The sequence below is a fragment of the Nerophis ophidion genome, linkage group LG27, assembly GCF_033978795.1.
Source record: "Nerophis ophidion isolate RoL-2023_Sa linkage group LG27, RoL_Noph_v1.0, whole genome shotgun sequence".
Taxonomy (NCBI): domain Eukaryota; kingdom Metazoa; phylum Chordata; class Actinopteri; order Syngnathiformes; family Syngnathidae; genus Nerophis; species Nerophis ophidion.
In genome coordinates, this window is record NC_084637.1 from 12,000,820 (window position 1) to 12,028,168 (window position 27,349).

The window sequence follows — 27,349 nt, forward strand, 5'->3', positions numbered from 1 at the left end:
GAAGCCACACCCACCAAATGTTAGAAGAAAATGTTTCCATATATTAGCCGCACCAGACTATAAGCCGCAGATATAAATGTTGTGAAATACATTTTTTACCGGGAAAGATTTTATAAATATTTACATACCTTAATTGTTTCCAAACGGTGCTTGTAACAGGGCAGTAAAACGCCTGAACCTACAAAACAGAAGTCATCGTCATGGACCGACGAGCTCCATAAGCCAGCTAAACAGACTCAATAACTCCAAGGTGGCGTTCTGGTGAATTTACTGAAGAATTTGTGAAACTATTCATCCAATCATCCATCTTCTTCCGCTTATCCGAGGTTGGGTCGCGGGGGCAGCAGCCTAAGCAGGGAAGCCCAGACTCTCCTCTCCCCAGCCACATCGTCTAGCTCTTCCCGGGGAATCTTGAGGCGTTCCCAGGCCAGCCGGGGGACATAATCTTCCCAATGTGTCCTGGGTCTTCCCCGTGGCCTCTTACCGGTTGGACGTGCCCGAAACACCTCCCGAGGGAGGCGTTCGGGTGGCATCCTGACCAGATGCCCGCACCACCTCATCTAGCTCCTCTCGAAACAATACAAAAATAATGCCGTTGTAAGATAATGACACTTACACAGACACTTGTAAACGAATAATGGTAACAGCGCTAGCTTGATTTCGTCACAATAGCACGTACAACTATGCATGAAAACACTACTATCAAACATACAATGGTTTACTATTGGTATATGTATATTGTGAAACTTACAAACGTTGCTTGGAGTAATGAATGAAGAAACTATATGAGGAATAACGCTATGGATGACTTGTAAGACGGAACAGCACTTGTACTTTTAGTTCAAGGCACTAAACAAAAGGAAATGCTGTAGACCAGGGGTAGGGAACCTATGGCTCTAGAGCCAGATGTGGCTCTTTTGATGACTGCACCTGGCTCTCAGATAAATCTTAGCTGACATTGTTTAATACGGTAAGTAATGGATAATTCCGCTGGTAATCACAGTGTCAAAAATAACGTTCAAAATATAAAACATTCTCATGCATTTTAATACATCCATCGGGTTTCTACCGCACCTGTTCAAGAAGTCGCATTAATGGTAATAAGTATTTTATTTATTGTTGGTTAGCTTCAGAATAACAAAGTCATTCAAAAGAATAAGAGACTTATTATATTCTAAAAATGTTGGTCTTACTTCCAATAATTCACGCATTTAGTTGTATTCAGTCTTTAAAAAATATTATATGACTCTCACAGAAATACTTTTTAAACTATTTGGCTTTTATGGCTCTCTCAGCCAAAAAGGTTCCCGACCCCTGCCGTAGACATTCAACTCGCAGCACCTGCAGTGAGTGAACTCGTCCAAAAGATAGCGCCATAGCACAAACAAAAAAAAAACACCTTTTCAGTGTCTTTGTGGGTGTGTTATGAAAACTATTTGTTTAATACAAAACACAATGGCTGTTAGCGAAGAAAAATCCATCAATTAGCCGCACCTTTTTATAAGCAGCAGGGTTCAAAGCGTATAAAAAAGGTAGCGGCTTATAGTCTGGAAAATACAGTAATCTGTTTAAAATGTTAAGATGGTTCTTTTGTCAAAAACGAGCCCAAATTGCTAAATCTTCCTGAGACGTTGGTTCTCAGGAGGATATATCAGGGATTAGAAATCTCACGCGAATCCCTTTAATGAATCACAGTTGATGCATTTATTGCTCACAGCAGCTTGTGTAGCTCTCAATTCTCTATCCCCCAGCAGGCAGCTGTGTTTAGATACGTTCTGAGGAACTCTGATTTGATCCTGCTTAGATGCACTTGTTGCAACGAGCGAGGCACACATGAAGGAGCTTTGTTGGATCAGTGTCAGGCGCGCAGATGGGTTTAGACAATTACTACTCTTTGATTTTCAACCTGTTGTTGTCCTGTTGCTCGGCGTTTCCTTGCTTATGTTTTCCTTGTGTTTCAACGTGATGAGAAAATGTGGTTCAAGGAAAACAGACGTATTTTTCATTTGTGCAAAAAAATATGAGCGATACACAGTTATTTTTAAAGGCAATTCCGATATAGCTTTTCAAAACCAAATCTGCTGATAATCGATACCTTATTTATGTCTATTAATTATTTAACTCGTTTGAGCCAGCTTTTCTTTGCAGTTGGCTTTGGAACAGCTTCCTTAGCATCTTGGTCGACTTTCAAAACACCTTTTGAAGCAAGGCAGGCATTTCAAGGTTTGATGTGTTGAAGCTCAGTATTTTTTCTCATCCTCACAGAATGTTTGCAGGACATTCGGTGCAAATAGAACGTAAAATGTTTTCCTCTGAATCAACGAAGAAGTCCCACACGATCGAAGCCATGGATTTTTTTTAATGGGCTTCGTCTAATTCAGGGGTCGTTTGCTCAGGGGCCGCATAGAGTAAAATGTATTCCCACGTGGGCCAGACGGGTAAAATCATGGCATAATAACTTAAAAATACAACTACGACAACTTTCAAATTTGTTTTCTTTGTTTTACTTCGGCCCAAAAGAGAACAAGTACCGTATTTTTCGGATTATAAATCGCTCCGGAGTAGACGTCTCACCGGCCAAAATTGCATAATAAAGAAGGAAAAAAACATATATACGTCGCATTTTTGGAGGAAATTTATTTAATAAAATCCAACACCACGAATAGACATTTGAAAGGCAATTTAAAATAGATAAAGAATAGTGAACAAAAGTCTGAATAAGTTTACGTTATATGACGCATAAATAACCAACTGAGAAGGTGCCTGGTATGTTAACGTAACATATTATGGTAAGCGTCATTCAAATAACTATAACATATAGAACATGCTATACGTTTACCAAACAATCTGTCACTCCTAATCAGATGTGGGTAGTAACGCGCTACATTTACTCCGTTACATCTACTTGAGTAACCTTTGGGATAAATTGTTCTTCTTTGAGTAGTTTTAATGCAACATACTTTTACTTGAGTATATTTATAGAGAAGAAACGCTACTTTTACTCCGCTCCATTTATCTACAATCAGCTCGCTTCTCGCTACTTATTTTTATCTATCAGTTAATGGACGCTTTGTTTTGTTTGTCAGACAGACCTTCAAAGTAGGATCTATCACATGCCTGCGTTTCACCAATCAAATGCAGTCGCTGGTGATGTTTGACTCCGTTTCACCAATCAAATGCAGTCACTGGTGATGTTTGACTCCGTTTCATCAATCAAATGCAGTCACTGGTGACGTTTGACTCCGTTTCACCAATCAAACAGAGCCAGGCGGTCACATGATTAACTGCACACTTTTTAAAAAAATAATTTTTATAAACCTTTATTTATAAATTTCAACATTTTCAAACAGTTGAAAATAATAATCAAAGTAAGTACAAAAACAGTACAAAACAGTATAAAAAATGTACAAAACAGCGCCAGGGCGTTGTAAATTCAAACTAACTAAAATAGAATGCAATGTAAAATAAACAAAGTGCAAAGCCATAGGCTCACTCAATCTGAGTAAATAACTTAAATTTGGAACAGAGCATCATCGTTTTCACAGCTTTTTTAGAGGTAGAGTGTTTTAATGTAGAGTTCTAAATCTTTTTAAAGGCACATAAAACAGGTCGGGTATAGAGAACATTTATATTACATTTATGAATATAAAACTTAGCCAATAGTATAATGAAGTTGCAAAGGTAAAATTAATTTCCAATTTTTTTTTCAATATAGTGTAAAACCAAATATATATTATTTAATATATATTATTGTTTTAGTTGCTTAAGAGATATTCCTGGCTGTGAATTTGTTCATTGCTATTTTCATGTTTTTGTGCCGTCGAACAGGTTAGTCATCAGTTACTCGGTACTTGAGTAGTTTTTTCACAACATACTTTTTACTTTTACTCAAGTAAATATTTGGGTGACTACTCCTTACTTTAACTTGAGTAATGAATCTCTAAAGTAACAGTACTCTTACTTGAGTACAATTTCTGGCTACTCTACCCACCTCTGCTCCTAATCGATAAATCCGATGAAATCTTCTTCCTCGATGTTGCTTCTAAACAACTCTGCCAACTCCAAAGGTATGCGCCGCTTCCTCTTGTCGTTTTCTGCTGCATATTTCACTACGTCCAGCGTGTAATCTGCAGTACATGATTTCCTTTTCGGTCCAATTTTTGTTCAGCCCTTTTATAAGTTACCGCCAACGCTGAAATTATCCATTTTAATAGCTATGGCAGTAGCATATAGCAGTTAGCATTCCATGACCCACAATGCACTTCTGCCATGACCCTCCCCCGCCGAATTCTTATTGGTTGACGTGTGTGTGATGATTACTGACCTTTTCTTCGTCTCCTCCGCGAATGAGATACAATTATTTGATATTTTACGGTAATTTGTTAATAATTTCACACATAAGTCGCTCCGGAGTATATGTCGCACCCCTGGCCAAACTGTGAAAAAAACTGCGACTTATAGTCCGAAAAATACGGTACATTCTGAAAATGTACAAGTTAGTTAAAAATTCTGGGGGAAAATCGGTGCCGTTTCAAAAACACCATGAAGAATGCAATGAAATCAGACTTCATCTCAGTGGATCTACAAAGCAATTAAACTTTAAGTCACAGCCCATCTAGAATTAACAAAAACAAAATAAAGCATGGGCTTCACGGTGGCAGAGGGGTTAGTGCGTCTGCCTCACAATACGAAGGTCCTGCAGTCCTGGGTTCAAATCCAGGCTCGGGATCTTTCTGTGTGGAGTTTGCATGTTCTCCCCGTGAATGCGTGGGTTCCCTCCGGGTACTCCGGCTTCCTCCCACTTCCAAAGACATGCACCTGGGGATAGGTTGATTGGCAACACTAAATTGGCCCTAGTGTGTGAATGTGAGTGTGAATGTTGTCTGTCTATCTGTGTTGGCCCTGCGATGAGGTGGCGACTTGTCCAGGGTGTACCCCGCCTTCCGCCCGATTGTAGCTGAGATAGGCGCCAGCGCCCCCCACAACCCCGGAAGGGAATAAGCGGTAGAAAATGGATGGATGGAAAATAAAGCATAAATACAAACGCTTCTATATATCTCCTGCCTCAGTTGTCAGCAGCAGCAGTGGCCACGCCACAGAATAATTTTTGATGATTTAACACCCAATTCGAACACTTGATACTGAATGCAAAGCAGGGACGTAACGGGTCCCATTTTTATAGTCATTGGTATGACTCGGCCGGGGTTAGCGATCTCAGGGCGGACACTCTAACCCAGGTCACAGCAATTATTTTGACTCGGGGGCCAAATTTAGAGAAAAAAATGTGTCTGGAAGCCGGTATATCTGATTTTTAGAAACACTAATACAAAACCTCACAATAACATCTAATTGAAAGCTAAAAAATGTATGACAGACCACCTTAAAATACAGAATGGAATTTTTCCTTGTTTTACTGAATGAGACACCCAGAATGTACATGAAAATAAATAATGTGGGATTTACAATATTAACTATGAACAATAAAACACTGAATATTGAAAAGAAATGAACGTCACACCTCCTGTCGGTAGACACAACAAAAAAGGAATATATGAACGCGAAGGGAAACCCCAATCTCCCCCAAACCCCCACACACACACCTACAATCTGATTTATCTGATATATCTCTAAGCTTTAGAACTTTGTTGTAAAAATCTCTTTCCGCGTCTGTCCCTGACACTCGCATTTCAGGCTGGTTGCCCTGGAAACACTCTGTGGAAACGCTCCCCACCCACACTGCTTGGTGCCCCGTCTGGGCTGCGGTGACTTAGATTATCCTAATAACTTGTATATAATGCAAAAGCGCAGATTCCAACCATTGAAATACTTTTTATAGTTCAAGACTTCCGGTATTTTGAAAATGTCACTGCACATCATAATGGCAGCTACAGTTTCCATCTTAAAGATCTAAACAAATTATTTGGGAATGTCCGGCGGGCCTGATTAAAAAGCTTAACGGGCCACAAGTGGCCCCCGGGCCTTATTTTGCCCAGGTCTACTCTAACCACTAGACCAAGTACCACTGATAGTCACACACTCACTAGGCGTGGTGAAATTACCCTCTGCATTTGACCCATCCCCTTGTTACAACCCCCTGGGAGGTGAGGGGAGCAGTGAGCAGCAGCAGTGGCCGCGCTCGGGACTAATTTTGGTGATTTCACCCCCAATTCCAATCCTTGATGCTGAGTGCCAAGCAGGTCCCATTTTTATAGTCTTTGGTATGACTTGGCCTACCGATTTCAGGGCGGACACTCTAACCCCAAGCCCACTGAGCAGGCCTTATACACACCTATACAAATATCGACTCTAACGATACCAAGTACAAAAGCTTTATAGTCTATACTCCAATGATTATGTTGATATTTCATAAAATCACAGAATGTTTTATAATTATATATATATATATATATATATATATATATATATATATATATATATATATATATATATATATACATATATATATATATGTGTGTATATATATATGTATATATGTATATATATATGTGTATATATATATGTATATGTATATATATATATGTATATATGTATATGTATATATATGTATGTATATGTATATATATATATATATGTATATATATATATATATCTGTATATATATATATATATATATATGTACATATATATATATATATATATATATATATGTATATATATGTATATATATATGGATATATATATATGTATATATATATATATATATATATATATATATATATATATATATATATATATATATATATGTCTTAATTTGATTATCCAGAGAATAGTGCTCAATACCGTGGTAGAGCACAATATGTATGTGTGGGAGAAATCACAAGACTACTTCATCTCTACAGAACTGTTTCATGAGGGGGTTCCCTCAATCGTCAGGAGAACCCCTCATGAAACAGTTCTGTAGAGATGAAGTAGTCTTGTGATTTTTCCCACACATATATCCATCCATTTTCTACTGCTTATTCCCTTTTGGGGTCACGGGGGCGCTGGCGTTTATCTCAACTACAATCGGGCGGAAGGTGGGGTACACCCTGGACAAGTCGCCACCTCATCGCAGGGCCGACACAGTAGACAGACAACATTCACACTCACATTCACACACTAGGGCCAATTTAGTGTTTCCAATCAACCCATCCCCATATATATATATATATATATATATATATATATATATATATATATATATATATATATAATTATAATTTTAATTTTAATTTTCACACACTAGGGCCAATTTAGTGTTGCCAATCAACCCATCCCCATATATATATATAATATAATTATAATTTTAATTTTAATTTTCCTGAAGGAATCAATAAAGTACTATCTATCTATCCATCCATCTATCTATCTATCTATCTATCTATGTATCTATCTATCTATCTATCTATAATTTAAAAACAATTTTTTAACTCAGGAAATATGTCTCTGGGCACAAGAGGACTTTAGTTTTGACCATTGTCTGACCCTGTACTGGTACTGGGTCATAACCACCATTTTCAACCGCTTGTAAATCATAATTTTGACAAAATAATACTTGCAAATGGCACAATATGTTTCGTCATGGTGAATTTCACCACATTTTCTCTCTTTGTCTTAACAGTGGACATCAACTCAGCACTGCCCCTCCGCCTCCCCCCCGCCGCCATCCCTATGGATCTGCGCATGGACCAGCACCAACAGCAGCAGCAGGTGTCCCCGCTGTCTCCTCCCCGCCAGCATTCCCCGCTAGGGGGAACAGGCCAGGCCGGCGGGGGCGTGGCCTCCGCTCCTGTGCGCGAGCAACAGCTGCAACAGGAGTTACTGACCCTGAAGCAGAAGCAGCAGATCCAGAGGCAGATCCTCATCGCCGAGTTCCAACGGCAGGACGAGCAGCTTTCCCGCCAGCACGAGGCCCAGCTCCAGGAACACATAAAGGTAAATCATCATTATTTACCAGCTGCAAATTGGCTTCTTAACTTACTTTGCTGCAGCAGAGAAGAACAACACGTCACTTTGACTTAATTTACTAAAACGGAGATGGAAATTGTGTGCAAACTATTGGTGTTGCATAACCAAACAGGGCTATTATACTAAAGTACATTCCTGTTAATTGCTGGAAAGTTGAAAGCAAGACTTTATATGATCAGTATTTACTTCCACTGTGGCAGTACTGCATGCATGGCCGCCATCAGGCTCGTTGGGCTGGAAAGTGAATCGAGATCAGCACACCCACACTCACTGCCGCTCAGATGTCTTCGAAATATTTCTATGCTCATTTTACAATCGCACACTTGTAATGTGTTCCTAAAGATGAATTAAATATCTGAAAATGGATTTTGAGGCAGAAGATTGGATTTCAGTTTAGAGGATTATATGATGTCTTGCTCGCTGCTCCTAGTTTCTTCTCTCTCCTCCTTTTCCCTACTTTACTGTTGATTTCCTTCTTTTCTTTCTTTTATTCATTCTTGCCTTCGTCCTCCTTTCAAATCGCTCCTCCCCTTCTTCATGTCTTTCTTTCATTTTAGTCCATCTCTTTTTACCATCCTTAGATCATTTTCTCTTTTCTCACCTGCCGTCTGCCTCTTCTCCATTACTTTTTCCGTCCACCCACCTTCCTTCCTTCTTTGCCTCTGTTTCTTTCTCCCTCATTCTCCCTTGAGGGAGAGACAATGTTGTGGAGGGTCCTTCAGCCTGTGGTAGGGCTGCAGGATCACTCGGGTGGAAGCCAGTGACGCATAGCCTTGCCAAGGAGGCCCGGCCTCAATCAGCCCCATTCACAGCTCCTGTGTACACACACACACATCCACACCGGCAGGGAGCCATTAAAGCACACTTGCTCTCAAATGTCTGCAAACACATGGTTACACACATGCGCAGTGTGCCTCGATTGGACGGCGAGATGCTTGGGGAAAAAAGGCCTGGGCTAGTATGTGCTCTCACTTTTCTTACCAGCCCTCACAAGAAGCCTTCCTACTCCACAGACGTGCTTCCGACAATTAATATGTCCCTGCCGCTTGGCGTCGATTGCTGAATTTGGAAAAAGTCTCAGTTAGTTGACAAGTGTAACCAGGTCTAGGTAATGCTTGCATCCGAAGTATTATCCAGTAAACCGAATAGCGAACTTTCCACTAAACGTGTGCAGAGTGTATTGCGTCTGTTAAGTAAGCAGAATACATTTTGCATGTCTGTCTTTGTTAATATGCAGAATATATGTTGACCGTCAAAACAGCCACAATACCGGGAGGAGAAAATGAAAATATAATTATTTAGCATGAGCAATGTGATTTATCAACACTCATCACTGTTTACAGAATATTTTGGTTATTTTAAAACTCAGGAGTATATCTCGGGAAACAGGAAGGCTTTTAGGGCAAAACCCAAATAATTTAAATTGAAGCCAAAAGTAGTTTTTTTTTTGTTTTGTTTACTTATTGTGCACTGGTCACTTAATTTAATTAAAGAATGTGTATGCAGCATTGAGTGCACTGCAAAAAGTGAGTGTTCAAAAACAAGAAAAAAATTACAAAAATGAGGCGTATTTTGATTGAACTAAGCAAAATTATCTGCCAATAGAACAAGAAAATTTGGCTTGTCAAGACTTTCCAAAACAAGTAAAATTAGCTAACCTCAATGAACCCAAAAATACCTTAAAATAAGTATATTGTCACTAATAACAAGTGCCCCTTTTCTTGGTAGAAAAAAAAAAATCTGACTTTTTTGCTCAATATGTTGAAAAATATTCTTAAATTAAGCTCTTTTAGAACTTTGTAGTGTCAGGCCTGGTTTTGTAGGCTGTCAGTACTTTCAGACACCACACTGCAAGAAGTCAGTGTTCAAAAAAGAGAACAAAAATACAAAAATGAGGGGTATTTTACTTGAACTAAGCAAAATAATCTGCCAATAGAACAAAAAAATTTGGCTCGTCAACAATTTCCAAAACAAATCAAATTAGCTAACCTCAATGAACCCCAAAATACCTTAAAATAAGTATATTGTCACTAATAACAAGTGCCCTTTTCTTGGTAGAAAACAAAAATCTGACTTTTTTGCTCAATATGTTGAAAAATATTCCTAAATTAAGCTCCTTTAGAACTTTTTAGTGTCAGGCCTGGTTTTGTAGGCTGTCAGTACTTTCAGACACCACACTGCAAGAAGTCAGTGTTCAAAAACGAGGAAAAAAAATACAAAAATGAGGGGTATTTTACTTGAACTAAGCAAAATTATCTGCCAATAGAACAAAAAAATTTGGCTCGTCAACACTTTCCAAAACAAATCATATTAGCTAACCTCAATGAACCCAAAAATACCTTAAAATAAGTATATTGTCACTAATAACAAGTGCCCTTTTCTTGGTAGAAAACAAAAATCTGACTTTTTTGCTCAATATGTTGAAAAATATTCTTAAATTAAGCTCCTTTAGAACTTTGTAGTGTCAGGCCTGGTTTTGTAGGCTGTCAGTACTTTCAGACACCACACTGCAAGAAGTCAGTGTTCAAAAACGAGAAAAAAAATACAAAAATGAGGGGTATTTTACTTGAACTATGCAAAATTATCTGCCAATAGAACAAAAAAATTTGGCTCGTCAACACTTTCCAAAACAAATCATATTAGCTAACCTCAATGAACCCAAAAATACCTTAAAATAAGTATATTGTCACTAATAACAAGTGCCCCTTTTCTTGGTAGAAAAAAAAAAAATCTGACTTTTTTGCTCAATATGTTGAAAAATATTCTTAAATTAAGCTCCTTTAGAACTTTGTAGTGTCAGGCCTGGTTTTGTAGGCTGTCAGTACTTTCAGACACCACACTGCAAGAAGTCAGTGTTCAAAAACGAGAAAAAAAATACATAAATGAGGGGTATTTTACTTGAACTAAGCAAAATTATCTGCCAATAGAACAAAAAAAATTGGCTCGTCAACACTTTCCAAAACAAATCATATTAGCTAACCTCAATGAACCCCAAAATACCTTAAAATAAGTATATTGTCACTAATAACAAGTGCCCTTTTCTTGGTAGAAAACCAAAATCTGACTTTTTTGCTCAATATGTTGAAAAATATTCTTAAATTAAGCTCCTTTAGAACTTTGTAGTGTCAGGCCTGGTTTTGTAGGCTGTCAGTACTTTCAGACACCACACTGCAAGAAGTCAGTGTTCAAAAACGAGAAAAAAAATACAAAAATGAGGGGTATTTTACTTGAACTAACCAAAATATCTGCCAATAGAACAAAAAAATTTGGCTTGTCAAGACTTTCCAAAACAAGTAAAATTAGCTAACCTCAATGAACCCAAAATACCTTAAAATAAGTATATTCTCACTAATAACAAGTGCCCTTTTCTTGGTAGAAAAAAAAAAAATCTGACTTTTTTGCTCAATATGTTGAAAAATATTCTTAAATTAAGCTCCTTTAGAACTTTGTAGTGTCAGGCCTGGTTTTGTAGGCTGTCAGTACTTTCAGACACCACACTGCAAGAAGTCAGTGTTCAAAAACGAGAAAAAAAATACATAAATGAGGGGTATTTTACTTGAACTAAGCAAAATTATCTGCCAATAGAACAAAAAAAATTGGCTCGTCAACACTTTCCAAAACAAATCATATTAGCTAACCTCAATGAACCCCAAAATACCTTAAAATAAGTATATTGTCACTAATAACAAGTGCCCTTTTCTTGGTAGAAAACCAAAATCTGACTTTTTTGCTCAATATGTTGAAAAATATTCTTAAATTAAGCTCCTTTAGAACTTTGTAGTGTCAGGCCTGGTTTTGTAGGCTGTCAGTACTTTCAGACACCACACTGCAAGAAGTCAGTGTTCAAAAACGAGAAAAAAAATACAAAAATGAGGGGTATTTTACTTGAACTAACCAAAATATCTGCCAATAGAACAAAAAAATTTGGCTTGTCAAGACTTTCCAAAACAAGTAAAATTAGCTAACCTCAATGAACCCAAAATACCTTAAAATAAGTATATTCTCACTAATAACAAGTGCCCTTTTCTTGGTAGAAAAAAAAAAAATCTGACTTTTTTGCTCAATATGTTGAAAAATATTCTTAAATTAAGCTCCTTAAGAACTTTGTAGTGTCAGGCCTGGTTTTGTAGGCTGTCAGTACCTTCAGACACCACACTGCAAGAAGTCAGTGTTCAAAAACGAGGAAAAAAAATACAAAAATGAGGGGTATTTTACTTGAACTAAGCAAAATTATCTGCCAATAGAACAAAAAAATTTGGCTCGTCAACAATTTCCAAAACAAATCAAATTAGCTAACCTCAATGAACCCAAAAATACCTTAAAATAAGTATATTGTCACTAATAACAAGTGCACTTTTTTTGGTACAAAACATTTTTGGGGACTTTTTTGCTCAATTTGTTGAAAAATATTCGTAAATAAGTAAACGCTAGTGCCATTATCTTGACATAATGATATGCGCTCGGAATCATGATTTTTTTTCATGCTTGAAATAAGAAATGATGACTTTAAAAATGTAGTTTTATACTTGTGAGTGTTGATGACAGCTTTCCATTCATCCATCCATTTTCTACCGCTTATTTCCTTTAGGGGTCGCGGGATGGCGCTGGCGCCTATCTCAGCTACAATCGGGAGTTGCAACACTTGATATTCTAGTTTCAAGCATGTTTTACTCAATATAGGTCATAACATCTCAGCAACAAGCTGTAATATCTTACTGACATCATTTAGGACCAAAACACTTAAAACAAGTAAAACACTCGGACATAAAATCTGCTTAGTGAGAAGAATTCTCTTATCAGACAGAAAATAAGCAAATATCACCCTTATTTGAGATATTTAATCTTACTTAGATTTCAGTTTTTGCAGTGTGTTACAATAATGTACATATATGATTTACAACAATACTTTTTATGAGATAAGTTTAAAAAAAAAATGTTTGTGTTTACTCTGGCTAAAGACATTTTCACCTTTACAATCTATTGTCAAAGTTTGGGATCTTAGACTCGAAATCTAATCGGATCTGAGGCCAAAAAAATAAGTTTGGGATTGGAGTCCGAAATGTTGATCGTGACATCCCTAATCCCAAAGTTTAAACACCTTTTCTTATTGGGCCATTGTTGAGACAGTTGCTGTATTTGTTTTGGATTCTTGCAGCAGCAACAGGAGCTGCTAGCGATCAAGCACCAACAGGAGCTTCTAGAGCATCAGAGGAAAATGGAGAACCACCGTTTGGAGCAGGAGCTGGAGAAGCAGCAGCGCGAGCAGAAGCTGCTGCTGCTGAAGAACAAGGAGAGGGGGCAGGAGAGTAAGTAGCCCTGAGTCTTTTTATAATATGTTTTGTCAACAAGACATGGATGGTTTTGTTTCTATCTCTGGAAGAAGGACATCATGGCACATGCCTTTTTGTAAAAATGGAAATGAAAGAAAAATATGGCTTGATCCCCTTTTGTCTTCTCCAAACTGTTTCCACAAAGTTGGAATAGAATGGTCCCTGAATGCATGTGGTCAACACATCTGCCTGATAAAGCAAGCGGCGCTGGTTTCCAAACTTGGAGCTCTCTGTGTGTAATTTGCATGTTTTCCCCGTGTTTTTTCTCTCAGTTCAAAAACATGTTAGGTTAAGTGCGGACTCGTAATCGTCAATAGATAGTGGATCTGGTATTTGTGAATGCTCCATGAATGACTGGCAACCAGTCCAGGATGTACATCCTTCTTGCCCAAAAAAAGCCGGGATAGTCTCCATTTTACTGTGATCCTGAAAGGCATAATGCAGGGATTAACTAATGCAGACTTGGACCTAAAGTCAATTGATGTATTTTCCGGACTATAAGCCGCATCCATTTAAATTTTAGAAGAAAAAAAATATATTTTTAATATCTTAGCTGCACTGCAGATATATACTGGTACATTGTAAAATAAGATATTTACATAGAAACATTTTCTAAATGTTTATTTACCTACCTTAAGTGTTTTTAAATCAGTGCCTGTAAAACGACTAATCAGACAAAACAGAAAGGTCATTGATGTCTCTATCCATCTTTTAAGAGATGAATACCATTTTATCCTTTATTAATAAGGTTTAAGATGTTTATTTGTTTTTTTCTTCCTTGTACTTTGTAAACACTTTGAGTTTGAACAGTTTCTTAAAGGCCTACTGAAACCCACTACTACCGACCACGCAGTCTGATAGTTTATATATCAATGATGAAATATTAACATTGCAACACATGCCAATACGGCCTTTTTAGTTTACTAAATTGCAATTTTGAATTTCCCGCGAAGTGTCATGTTGAAAACGTCGCGGTATGATGACGCGTGCGTTTGACGTCTCGGGTTGTAGCGGGCGTTATTTTCCAGCCCGATCCAAGCTATAAGTAGCCTGCTTTAATTGCATAATTACACAGTATTCTGGACATCTGTGTTGCTGAATCTGTTGCAATTTGTTCAATGAATAATGGAGACGTCAAAGAAGAAAGCTGTAGGTGGCAAGCGGTGGATTGCGGCCGCCTTTAGCAACACAAACACAGCCGGTGTTTTATTGTTTACATTCCCGAAAGATGACGGTGAAGCTTTACTATGGAGCAGAGCGGTCAAGCGAACACGGTTGGATTGGACCACACACAAAGTACAGTGTATTGTGCAGCGATCATTTCGAAAGATCGTGTTTTGAAGAGAGTCCCTTGCGAAGGGCAGAGATGGGCATCGCCACCACCGTCGACTGGTGCTGAAGAAAGGAGCGGGGCAGACCTTCAGGTTGTACAGGTACAACCATATAATCTCACTAAAACACTAGTAACTAGTAAATATTAACATTGCAACACATTGCAAAACGGCCTTTTTAGTGTAATAAATTTGCAATTTTAAATTTCCCGCGAAGTGTCGTGTTGAAAACGTCGCGGTATGATGACGCGTATGGTGACGCGTGCGTTTGACGTCTTGGGTTGTAGCGGACATTATTTTCCAGCCCGATCCAAGCTATAAGTAGTCTGCTTTAATCGCATAATTCCACAGTATTCTGGACGTCTGTGTTGCTGAATCTTTTGCAATTTGTTCAATTAATAATGGAAAAGTCAAAGTAGAAAGATTGAGGTGAGAATCTTTTAGCCTTTAGCCACACAAACATAGCCGGTGTTTCCTTGTTTAAAATTCCCGAAGGTGAAACTTTACTATGGATCAGAGGTCAAGCGAACGTGGATCCCGACTACATGTCAACCGGCAGTTTTCGGTGAGAAAATTGTGGTAATAATTCGGCTCTTACCGGAGACATCAGCGGAGCTTCCGTCCTGCTGCAGCTGCTTGACTTCCCTCAGAGACTCTGGCGTCAACACACCCGTGGCCACACCCCTCCGACTTTCAGGTACTATTTAATCTCACTAAAACACTAGCAACAAAATAGGCAGATTTTGCAGAATTATCCTAGTAAATGTGTCTAATAACATCTGAATCGCTCCCACTGCAATCAACCTTTTTTTTTTTTTTTTCTATTTCTAGTCCTTCACTCTAAATTTCCTCATCCACGAATCGTTCATCCTCGCTCAAATTAATGGGGAAATTGTCGCTTTCTCGGTCCGAATAGCTCTAGCTGCTGCTGGCTATGATTGTAAACAATGTGAGGATGTGAGGAGCCCTACAACCCGTGACGTCATGCGCACATCGTCTGCTACTTCCGGTACAGGCAAGGCTTTTTTATTAGCGACCAAAAGTTGCGAACTTTATCGTGGATGTTCTCTACTAAATCCTTTCAGAAAAAAATATGGCAATATCGCGAAATGATCAAGTATGACACATAGAATGGACCTGCTATCCCCGTTTAAATAAGAACATCTCATTTCAGTAGGCCTTTAAAGTGTGCCAGTTTGATTGCTTTGCTTACTCCATTCCATCATTTGTCCGTTAGTAAAGAAAAAGCTATAGATTAGCCACACCTCGGTATAAACCACAGGCTTCCAGGCTTGGAAAAAAGTAGCGGACTTATAGTCCAGAAAATACGGTAATTATTTCAGTATTGGAAGTTTTGACAGCTCGATTCTGTTTTAACCGGCGCAGCTTTTTTTAAGACTTGAGACTTTGGGGCGGCTCGGCAAAGATGGTACAATAACCATGCCAGCAACTTGCATGGCAGCCTCTGCCATTAGTGTGTGAATGTGTGTGAATGGGTGAATGTGCTCATTCCAGGTATAGTAAAGCCATCCATCCATTTCCTACCGCTTATCCCCTTTGGGGTCCCGGGGGGCGCTGGTGCCTATCTCAGCTACAATCGGGCAGAAGGCGGGTTACACCCTGGACAAGTCGCCACCTCATCGCAATACTGATCATCATTTACAGTACTGGTTCATTGGATCAGGAAACACACTGACCGATAGCATGCAAGTTAAACCAGCCCACATGATACTGCTCAACCAATCACATTTGTGCATTCCAGGCATTAAACATGGCGACTCTAATTGCAGGACAGAATACGCAGAATATTGGTTTGTCCGTACAGAAAACTGCAAGCATTGTGTGTGTGTGGGCATTGGTGTGTTTCCATCACTCAGCAATGATTTTCCCATTTTGCTCGGAGATCCTGCTATTGACTCTAGTAGAGGGTCAGTCGCCTTGGCGAGGTTGGTCCAGTTGTTACCGCTGGCTGTCTTTAAGTGGACAGGAGTCTTAAGAGAGCTGTTTGCACCCGACTGGATGGATGCAAAGTACTAATAGATTGTGGTGAAGCCATTTTTGTTCGAGTCACATCTACCCACTGAAGTGCCCTTTTTGTTGACATGTTCTGTTTCCATTTTCCTATTTGCTTTAAAGCAATTGTTCGTTGCAAAGAAGATTTTAGACTATTATAAATAAATAAAATGATAAATGGGTTGTACTTTTATAGCACTTTTCTACCTTCAAGGTACTCAAAGCGCTTTGACACTACTTCCACATTTACCCATTCACACACACATTCACACACTGATGGAGGGAGCTGCCATGCAAGGCGCCAACCAGCACCCATCAGGAGCAAGGGTGAAGTGTCTTGCTCAGGACACAACGGACGTGACGAGGTTGGCACTAGGTGGGATTTGAACCAGGGCCCCGGACTATAAGCCGCATCCATTTACATTTTAGAAGAAAAAAATATATTTTTAATATCTTAGCTGCACTGCAGATATATACTGGAATTTTGTAAAATAAGATATTTACATAGAAACATTTTCTAAATGTTTATTTACATACCTTAAGTGTTTTTAAATCAGTGCCTGTAAAACGACTAATCAGACAAAACAGAAAGGTCATTGATGTCTCTATTCATCTTTTAAGAGATGAATACCATTTTATCCTTTATTGATAAGGTTTAAGATGTTTATTTGTTTTTTTCTTCCTTGTACTTTGTAAACACTTTGAGTTTGAACAGTTTCTTAAAGGCCTACTGAAACCCACTACTACCGACCACGCAGTCTGATAGTTTATATATCAATGATGAAATATTAACATTGCAACACATGCCAATACGGCCTTTTTAGTTTACTAAATTGCAATTTTGAATTTACCGCGAAGTGTCATGTTGAAAACGTCGCGGTATGATGACGCGTGCGTTTGACGTCTCGGGTTGTAGCGGACGTTATTTTCCAGCCCGATCCAAGCTATAAGTAGCCTGCTTTAATCGCATAATTACACAGTATTCTGGACATCTGTGTTGCTGAATCTGTTGCAATTTGTTCAATGAATAATGGAGACGTCAAAGAAGAAAGCTGTAGGTGGGAAGCCGTGTATTGCCGCCGCCTTTAGCAACACAAACACAGCCGGTGTTTTATTGTTTACATTCCCGAAAGATGACGGTGAAGCTTTACTATAGAATCGAGCGGTCAAGCGAACATGGTTGGATTGGACCACACACAAAGTACAGTGTATTGTGCAGCAATCATTTCGAAAGATCGTGTTTTGAAGAGAGTCCCTTGCGAATCGTTCATCACCCCTCGGGTTGCGCACGGCCACTCTTCCACTGCGCCACGCCATCCCACACATGGCTAGCTGACAGTAATCCATCATTATTAACAGTGGTCCCCAACCTTTTTGTATCCGCGGACCGGTCAACGCTTAATAATTTGTACAACAGCCTTAAGGGGGGTTGGGAATCTTTTTTTTTTTTTTTCTTTGTCATGAAAAAGGGACGTTTTTGTTATGAAAAAGGGAGGTTTTTGTGGTTGGTGCACTAATTGTAAGTGTATATTGTGTTTTTTATGTTGTTGATTTAATTAAAAAAAAATATATATATCTTTTTTTTAAATAAAAATGAATAAAAAATTCTTCTGCGGCCCGTATCAATCGGGCCACGGCCCGGTGGTTGGGTACCACTGATTATTGACATCATCACACAAACATAGTGAGCTTCTGGTTTAACTGAGAGTATCCTAAAAGTTATTTTACGGCTTATTTTTTTCCCCTCCTCAGGTGCGGTAGCCAGCACTGAGGTTAAGAAGCGTCTCCAGGAGTTTGTTCTCAACAAGAAAAAGGCCCTGGCTCAGCGGAGCTTCAACCAGGGCGGTCCCCTCAATGATGCCCCCTACTGGTACAGGTGAGTAGTCTTCACTTGTTGATGTTGAATAAGGTAAACGCAATGGAGTGGCATTAATGGAAAAACCTTACATCAACACTGTGCTGGAAAAGGTGGCAGTTGTTTTAGCAAGAGCTTCTTTTCCTGCCTCAGTGTTTGCTGACATATTGATGGGGTCACAAAGAGTGGTGGCAACAAGCAGATGCATACACTTGAAAGCAGGTTATTGGAACCTGATGATATGGGCACTTAATTTTAATATCCGTCCTTGAGGTCCTTATTGTCGCGCCTCTGCAGCTTTTTCAGGTGTTCACACACAGTCGTTTCCTCTCTGCCACCCATCACTGCGTGCATGATCCAAATCAGTCAACGGAAACTGAGTCCGTAACTTTCTTTTAATGCGTTTTTGTTTTACCGTCATAGAAAAACGCAGCACAGCTCTCTGGACCAGAGCTCGCCTCCGCAGACTGGTATGTCCACCTATAACCACCCCGTGCTGGGCGTCTACAATCCCCGGGATGACTTTCCCCTTCGGAAAACAGGTGTGCCACACACCCACACACACTTTGAGATCTTCAAAGCTGTATGTTTCTGTCTCAACTTCCAGCGGCGCAGCCATGAAGCAGCGGTCATTTCACACTGCAATTATTCACTTTATTTTCCGTGCAGTTGGCCGTTGCCAGTATGACTCTGAACTTTGGGGCTGCTGGCCTCGACACCAGGGTTGACACGGGCCTGCTAAGCAAACATTCCACCCTGCCAGCACAGTTGAAGAGGAATAAAATTAAATTAAATAACACAGAAGCAGAATAGTGCAGACTTTACTGACTCGTTTAAAGACTAAACACTATTTAATTTGTTAACTTAAACAAAACTCAACTTGTGGTTATGACTTATTTATGTTTAATAAATTACACAAAGGAACAACACTTGGCTACATTTTTGCAATTCAAAAGGATTAGGAAGAAGCAAATCTTGTATTTAATCCTACCCCCTTTCAGTTGTCTTTTACCATAATTCACACTTTACATCATAACTTTTGCATGTTTAAGTTATCAATCAATCAATCAATGTTTACTTATACAGCCCTAAATCTCTAGTGTCTCAAAGGGCTGCACAAACCACAACACAAACCACTACGACATCCTCTGTAGGCCCACATAAGGGCAAGGAAAACTCACACCCAGTGGGAAGTTAAATTCAGTTCCTGTGTGAAAGAAAGAATGGAATGTGTTGGCACAAAAATAACTTATAATTTAAAAAAAAATAAACGAGCACATCTAGACTAATGCGAATTTTTCGCTGTACAGCGATTCAATTCAATATCGAATCTTGGGGTCGCGATTCGATTATATATCGATTTTTTTCGATTCAACGCGATTCTCTATTCAAAAACGATATTTTTCCGATTTCAAAAGGATTCTGTATTCATTCAATACATAGGATTTCAGCAGGATCTACTCCAGTCTGCTGACATGCCAGCAGTGTAGTAGATTTTTTAAAAAGCTTTCATAATTGTAAAGGACAATGTTTTATCAACTGATCGCAATAATGTAAATTTGTTTTAACTATTAAACGAACCAAAAATATGACTTATTTTATCTTTGTGAAAACATTGGACACAGTGTGTTGTCAAGCTTATGAGATGCGATGCAGGGATTAAACCACTGTGACACTATTGTTCTTTTTTTATTTTTATAAATCCATCCATCCATCCATTTTCTACCGCTTATTCCCTTTTGGGGCCACGGGGGGTGCTGGCACCTATCTCAGCTACAATCGAGCGGAAGGCGGCGTACACCCTGGACAAGTCGCCACCCCATCGTAGGGCCAACACAGATAGATAGACAACATTTAGACTCACATTCACACACTAGGGCCAATTTAGTGTTGCCAAATGTCTAATGATAATGTAAATGAGGGATTTTTAATCACTGCTACGCTGAAATTATAACTAATATTGATACTGTTGTTGATAATATTCATTTTTGTTTCACTACTTTTGTTTTGTTCTGTGTCGTGTTTGTGTCTCCTTTCAATTGCTCTGTTTATTGCATTTCTGAGTGTTGCTGGGTCAGGTTTGGTTTTGGAATTGGATTGCATTGTTATGGTATTGCTGTGTATTGTTTTGTTGGATTAATGAAAAAAAAAATTGATTTGAAAAAAAAAGAGAATCGATTCTGAATCGCACAACGTATTCGATTCGCATTCGAATCGATCTTTTCCCACACTCCTATTAAATATACATACTGGATCTAATAGAACACTTCATAATTAATCCCTAAATATACATAAAGTAATAAAGTATTGGTGATAGTCAAGGACTCAAGGAATGGACTGTGTAGTAATCTGTTACTATTGTGGAGTTGTTTTTGTTGACTTCAAGTCTTTATGAGTTGGCTTTTTTTTATCGTAGTTGAAATAATCATCTTGAGTATTGCAATGATGAATGAATCATTTTAAATGCAACATTATATACTATTTTTGAAAAAGAATGATTAAAGATGCAAGTACATTTGGATTTCTTCGGCAGTTACGGTGATACCAAAGTCCTTCTGCAGTTTAGTTTATGGCTTGCATTCCCATTAGCTTAAGAACTGTGCTTTACCATTATATACAGCCATAGTATAAACACGCTTTGTTGAGTTAATTTGTGGTCATTCAGACTGGTGAGAGGGTTAAGCTCAGGGGCCCCCAAACTTTTTGACTCGGGGGCCGCATTGGGTTAAAATAATTTGGCATGGGGCCGGGCTGCGTATATATATATATAAATATATTTCTTGCGCACTAATTGACTGAAAGAGCGCGCACTTGCCGCTAATGATGTCACATTATCGATGAGAAAATGCATTTTTTGACAATATGATTTGCCTGAGCGGCTGGGTGACACCGAGAGTAACAAGAGTAAAATGGATTAGGAAGGACAAATTAAAAAAAAAAATTATAATTAAAAACTTGGGACTTCCCGCGGGCCGTGATTTTGGACGCTGGCGGGCAGTATCCGGCCCGCGGGCCGTAGTTTGGGGACCCCTGGTTAAGATCCTTGTTATGTAGGAGGTAATTATTGTTATTATTCATTATCAATAGTGTTATTTCTATTGGAATTTGTATTGCTTCATTTGTAGTGTAATAATGTTCATTGTCATTTCTGTATTATTGTTTATTTCACTAACTGCTTCTTTGCTACCACTTTTACCATCATATTTGTACTTATCCTATTTGCTGATGTTGTTGTTGTTGTTATTGTTTTGTTTGTTGTTGTCTCTCTGTCTTATCTTCCTCTTGTCCCCGCAATTTCCCCCTCTGTCTTCCTTTTTTTCTCTTTCTATCCCTCCTGTTCCGGCTCAACTGCACCAAATAATAATAAACAATCCATTTAATTAAGTCAAATACAAATAAGGCAACTAGAGAAGTATCTCTTTTGTAAAGTAAATTGGTACAGACGATATGGGCATCTGCATCAACAATATGATTTGCCTGAGTAGCTGGACAGGACAAAAAAAAAAGATACTTTTTATATGATTTTTAGCAAAGTTTTGTGTAAGTCATTTTATAAATTAATTCATTAATTAAAATTAAAGTCTTTCATGGGTTTTCCATCGGTACATTATTATTTCAGAAGCACTCATATGCATTGGATGTGTGGGTGTATATGTTATTTACTTTTTGTGCATATTTTTTTTCCTAATCATTCATTTAAATGAGCGTCATAAATTTCCATCATCATAGTGGTGTTGGACACCACTTAATGGTGCCGTACCTTCACACCTCATCACTCACACTGTTTTTCACATGTATTTTTATCCGAAACTGTGAGTATTAGCAAGTTTGCGATGAATGCATTCGGGAAAAAGCAAGTCATATTATGTAGGCAATGTAGTAGCAGACTTAAAGGCATCGCATTTTTAATCTGTTGTTGTTAGGCTGTCTTTGTATTTTGCTGGCATTGATGGTATTAAAACAAGAAAACACTTTATTTGGGATTCAAAATTTTTTTTCGAACATTTGCATATAATTTCCTGCTACTCAAGACCGATACCGATAACTTATTCATTGTATAGTTTGTGCACACCTTTCTTTGCGGCTGGCTTTGGATGCAGCTTGTTTGGTCGCACAGGCGTCTTTTTGTCATTTTGGCTGGCATTTTAGGTGGCTGATAAGGTTTGATAGGCTGAAGCTCAATGTTTTTTCACCATTTTTGTGGAATGTCTGCAGAACACTTGGTGCAAAATGTGTTCCTCTGATAAAGTGCAGAAGTTCCACAAGATCATATTCGCTTACAGTGAACTCAGCTGAATTTATGAAATGCTGCGCTCAGATACTTGACATAGAAGAAACAAAGCACTTTATTTGCTCTCCCTAACCCACCTACAGCACTGTTCGGGTAATCTGAATTGAAACATTTTTTCATTTTTATCTGAACAATTTTTTTAAATTTTATTTGATTTGTGACGTCAAAATTCTTCGACCATAAATATTAAATATATATCATGCACCCCTAAATTTATTGCGGATGCAGTTTACATCTCAAATTAATTTCAAAGAGCTACAGACTCTGTAAAACCATTATCCGTTTCAGATAAACAAAGATAACGTTATCAGATTAAAACAGACAAAAATACAGTTCTAATTGTTGTTTTTAAAACATTCAAAGTACAGATGTACCTCAACTTAATAGTTTAGTTGGTTCTGGGACAGAGCTCCTAACTCTAAACACTTGTATGTCAAATCAACGTTGCCAGTTGAAATTAATCGAAATTAATTCAATTGGGGTTTGGCCCACCAAAACAGCACAATTTTAAAATGTAAAATGCCTTTTAAAAAGAAAAACAAACTTTTAAATGATGAAATATTTAAAGAAAATCATAATAGAATGTACACCAAACAACTATAGTATTTTTTATCACATAGTGCAGGGGTAGGGAACCTATGGCTCGCGAGCCAGATGTGGCTCTTTTGATGACTGCATCTGGCTCACCGATAAATCTGAGCTGACATTGCTTAACACGATAAGTAATGAATAATTCCACTTGTAATCACAGTGTTAAAAATACCGTTTAAAATATAAAACATTCTCATGCATTTTTAATCCATCCATCTGTTTTCTATCGCACCTGTTCAAGAAGTTGCGTTAATGGTAAGAAGTTATTTATTTATTATTGATTAGTGTGGGGCTTGCCCTCTTGAGGGTTCTTCAGACCACCAAGCACCGACATGAGAGCCTTTTTCAGGGTTACAATATTGTTTTATTTTTCAATAAGTCTCTAAGTTGCTTTCCAGCAATTGTCTTTTTCTCTTTCGTTCTCGCTCGCGCTCTGGCTCCAGCCCCAACCCCGTCTCTCCTCCTGGCTGCTGCTTATAACAGAGCGACAGGTGATTAGATAACAAGGCCCAGGTGGGCCATCCACGCACCTGTCGCTGATTTCGAGGCCGGTCCTGGCACACCCCGGTTCGCTGCATGCCCGCAGGCCACACCCCCTCCACAGTTAGCTTCTGAATAACAATGTTATTACAAAGAATAAGAGACCTATTGTACTCTAGAAATGTTGGTCTTACTTAAAAATGCACACGTTTAGTTGTGTTGAGTGTTAAAAAATTATTACATGGCTCTTACGGAAATACATTTTAAAATATTTGGATTCTTGGCTCTCTCAGCCAAAAAGGTTCCCGACCCCTGACATAGTGTAATAATAATGTACAGCATTTACCTTAAAGAGTGGACTCCTACGCAATCTTTTTCCAGCATTAGCAGCTTTTTCATACTTTCATGGATAAATGTCCGCTGTTTAGGTATTATTTTAACATCCTTGGCAGGCGTTAAAGACTTATTCAGCTTTAGTATGGTGTACAACAGGGGTCAGGAACCTTTTTGGCTGAGAGAGCCATGAAAACCAAATATTTTAAAGGGTATTACCGTGAGAGCCATATAATAATTTTTAACACTGAATACAACTAAATCCAAGCATTTTCTTAACTAAGACCAACATTTTTAGAGTGTAATAAGTCTTTTTTTTTTTTTATAACATTTTTATTGTGAAGCTAACCAATAATAAATAAAATACTTCTTACCATTGATGCGACTTCTTTAACAGGTGTGGTAGAAAACGGATGGATGGATGGACTAAAATGCTTAAGAATGTTTTATATTTTGAACGTTATCCAAGATGTCCTGTTGCAAGGTGTTGTTTTTAATTTTCTAACAATACTTGTTCCTTTTTAGAACTTGTATGACAGAGAACAATGCTTTAACGGTCATAATAATTATTTCCAGTCATGACATGTTAACCCAACCATTGTTCAGTGATTTTTTTATAAATAGTTTTAGTCCCATGTTAATTTTTTCCCGCTGTTTCTTTCGCTAAATTAGTGCAACGCGAATGTATACCCGCATTAAAGTATAAATCTCAGGCCTATTTCTATAAATTGTTTTAGAATGTGGGGGGCGGCATAGCTCGGTTGGTAGAGTGGCCGTGCCAGCAACTTGAGGGTTCCAGGTTCGATTCCCTCCTCAGCCATCCTAGTCACTGCCGTTGTGTCCTTGGACAAGACACTTTACCCACCTGCTCCCAGTGCCACCCACACTGGTTTAAATCTAACTTAGATATTGGGTTTCCCTATGTAAAAAGCTTTGAGTCACTCGAGAAAAGCGCTATATAAATATAATTCACTTCACTTCATTATTTCTAACACTGTGATTACCAGTGGAATTATTCATTACTTATAGTATTTAGCAAATTCAGCTAAGATGTATCCGAGAGCCAGATGCAGTCATCAAAAGAGCCAGATCTGGCTCTAGGGCAGGGGCGCTCACACTTTTTCTGCAGGCGAGCTACTTTTCAATTGACCAAGTCGAGGAGATCTACCTCATTCCTATTTATAATTTATATTTATTTGTTTATGAAAGAGACATTTTTGTTAACAAGTTAATGGTGTTTAATGATAATACAAGCATGTTTAACACACATAGATTCCTTTCTTTCATGAAGACAAGAATATAAGTTGGTGTATTTGATTCTGATGACTTGCATTGATTGGAATCAGACAGTGGTGCTGATAACGTCCGCATTTTCAAATGGAGGAGAAAAAAAGTCCTCCTTTCTGTCCAATACCACATGAAAGTGGTTGGATTTGGCATCTCATTTGTCCAACTTGCATACTCGTTTTTAAACACTTTGTTATGAGAGTAGCATATGTGTGTGGCCCTTTAATGTCTGGCAGCAGGTGAGTGACGTCAGTGACTGTGCGGGTGGGCAAGCAAGTGAGAAAGCGGTCGCTGAGGGCTGGGGAGAAATACATTGGCATCAAACTCCGTAGCTTGCTAGCTTGTGCACGCTAGCTTTCTGAGACTCTTATTTTGTTAGCACAGGCAGGATGAAACAGGTCTTTTATGGTGAAGACAGGAACTGTGCAGTCGGTCTTTAGAGTTTTGACAGTAGGTACGGAGTCTCTAGAAATAAAATGTGTTTCTCTGCGTCCGCCCTGTTAGTGATTTTTTTCTTAAATATGAGCTCGCAGCAGCCAGCGTCATCTCACAAGATCCTCGGGTGCCGGGAATGTCAAACAACTGACGAAAGTGAAGTCTTGGTATGATTGATGATTGCTCATTTTTATGTTTATTTTTTAATGCCTGGCTTGAGATCGACGTAATGGGCACCCCTGCTCTAGGGCCATAGGTTCCCTACCTCTGGTGTACAGACTACCAGTGCTACCCTTCAAATGCTTCAACGAGTTGGCTACATGCTTGATCCACTTTTTTATTTCTTTAATTCAATGAATATCATCCACTCTTTCTTCTCAGCACTGCTCTTCAAACTCACTTACCTCCCACGCTTAGAAAATCAAAGTTATGTACATCTCTAGATATAAGCTAAGGCTAGCGAGTAAAACTAGATGTTTTGGGCGGATCTTAGGAAGTTCACGATGACATTTGCTGCGGAAACTGATGGCGGGGATGCTTGGAACTGGAAAAAAAAGACACTAATCTCAAAACATTCTTATGTTTGGGGACTTTTCAGTTGAGGCTTTAAAAGCTTTAAGTCTGTCTTTTTGAAGAAGTTGGTCTTTAGCTGCCATGTAAAAGCCTTCACAGACTATGAGAGTAGCTTGGTCCTGGGAGATTGGAGAAGGGTTTAAGCCTGTTGTTGGAGCTGAAAAGTCTTGGTCCAGCGTGTTTTGACAAGAGTTCTTTAAGATAGTCCTCTGCATTTCCAAAAAGGCCTCGGTGTGTGAGCAGGCAGCGTTTGTATTCAAGCATAGAGGAGACTGAGAGCCAATGTACGGACTGGATTGTCAAATGGTGTGGTCATGTTTCCGCATCCTTTTCAGTACCCTCGCAGAGCTGTTGTGGTTATATTAGAGCTTTTAAAAGCTCTTGCCAGGTGTCCTGAATAATTTGTGGCCATTACAGACGTTCACCTTAAAGGAGATAAAGGCATCGCTGATTTTTAACATTTGGGAGAGAATGTATGTTTAATATGCGTTTTAAATGTCAAATAGGGGTTATATTTTATCCCCAAGTTATTACCAGAGGATGACGGGAATGGTTTGGCTGGAAAATGAAATGCTGGTAATGGGAATGTATTTAAGTGGGTGGGGAGTGACAATGAGCACGGCCTCTGTTTTAGAGTTGTTAAGCTGGAGGAAATTCTTAGTCATCCACACCTTTATTCTCTCCCGGCAGGAATTTAGGGCTGATGGATTTATTGGATTATTGTATCAGTTCCAATGATACGTAGCGCTGAGTCCCGGCAGTATACGAGTGGAATGATAGTCAGCCCAAGTAACGACCCTGAGGGAAATTCACAAACTCGGTCAATAGAGATGGTGTAGGATATAAATTACAGATGTCAAAC

The 27,349-nt window shown here is 38.6% G+C and overlaps 1 protein-coding gene across 4 annotated transcripts in view; it reads left to right on the plus strand.

Annotated features, from left to right (window-relative positions):
• Positions 1 to 27,349, plus strand: part of LOC133544022 (histone deacetylase 4-like) — a 146,702-nt gene that overhangs the window by 68,853 nt on the left and 50,500 nt on the right. For all 4 annotated transcript variants that reach the window (XM_061889010.1, XM_061889011.1, XM_061889008.1 and 1 more), the window contains 4 exons: positions 7,622 to 7,935; positions 13,124 to 13,274; positions 18,395 to 18,518; positions 18,921 to 19,039. In XM_061889010.1, the coding sequence (XP_061744994.1) occupies positions 7,622 to 7,935; positions 13,124 to 13,274; positions 18,395 to 18,518; positions 18,921 to 19,039 (708 nt within the window). The remainder of the gene's footprint in view (positions 1 to 7,621; positions 7,936 to 13,123; positions 13,275 to 18,394; positions 18,519 to 18,920; positions 19,040 to 27,349) is intronic.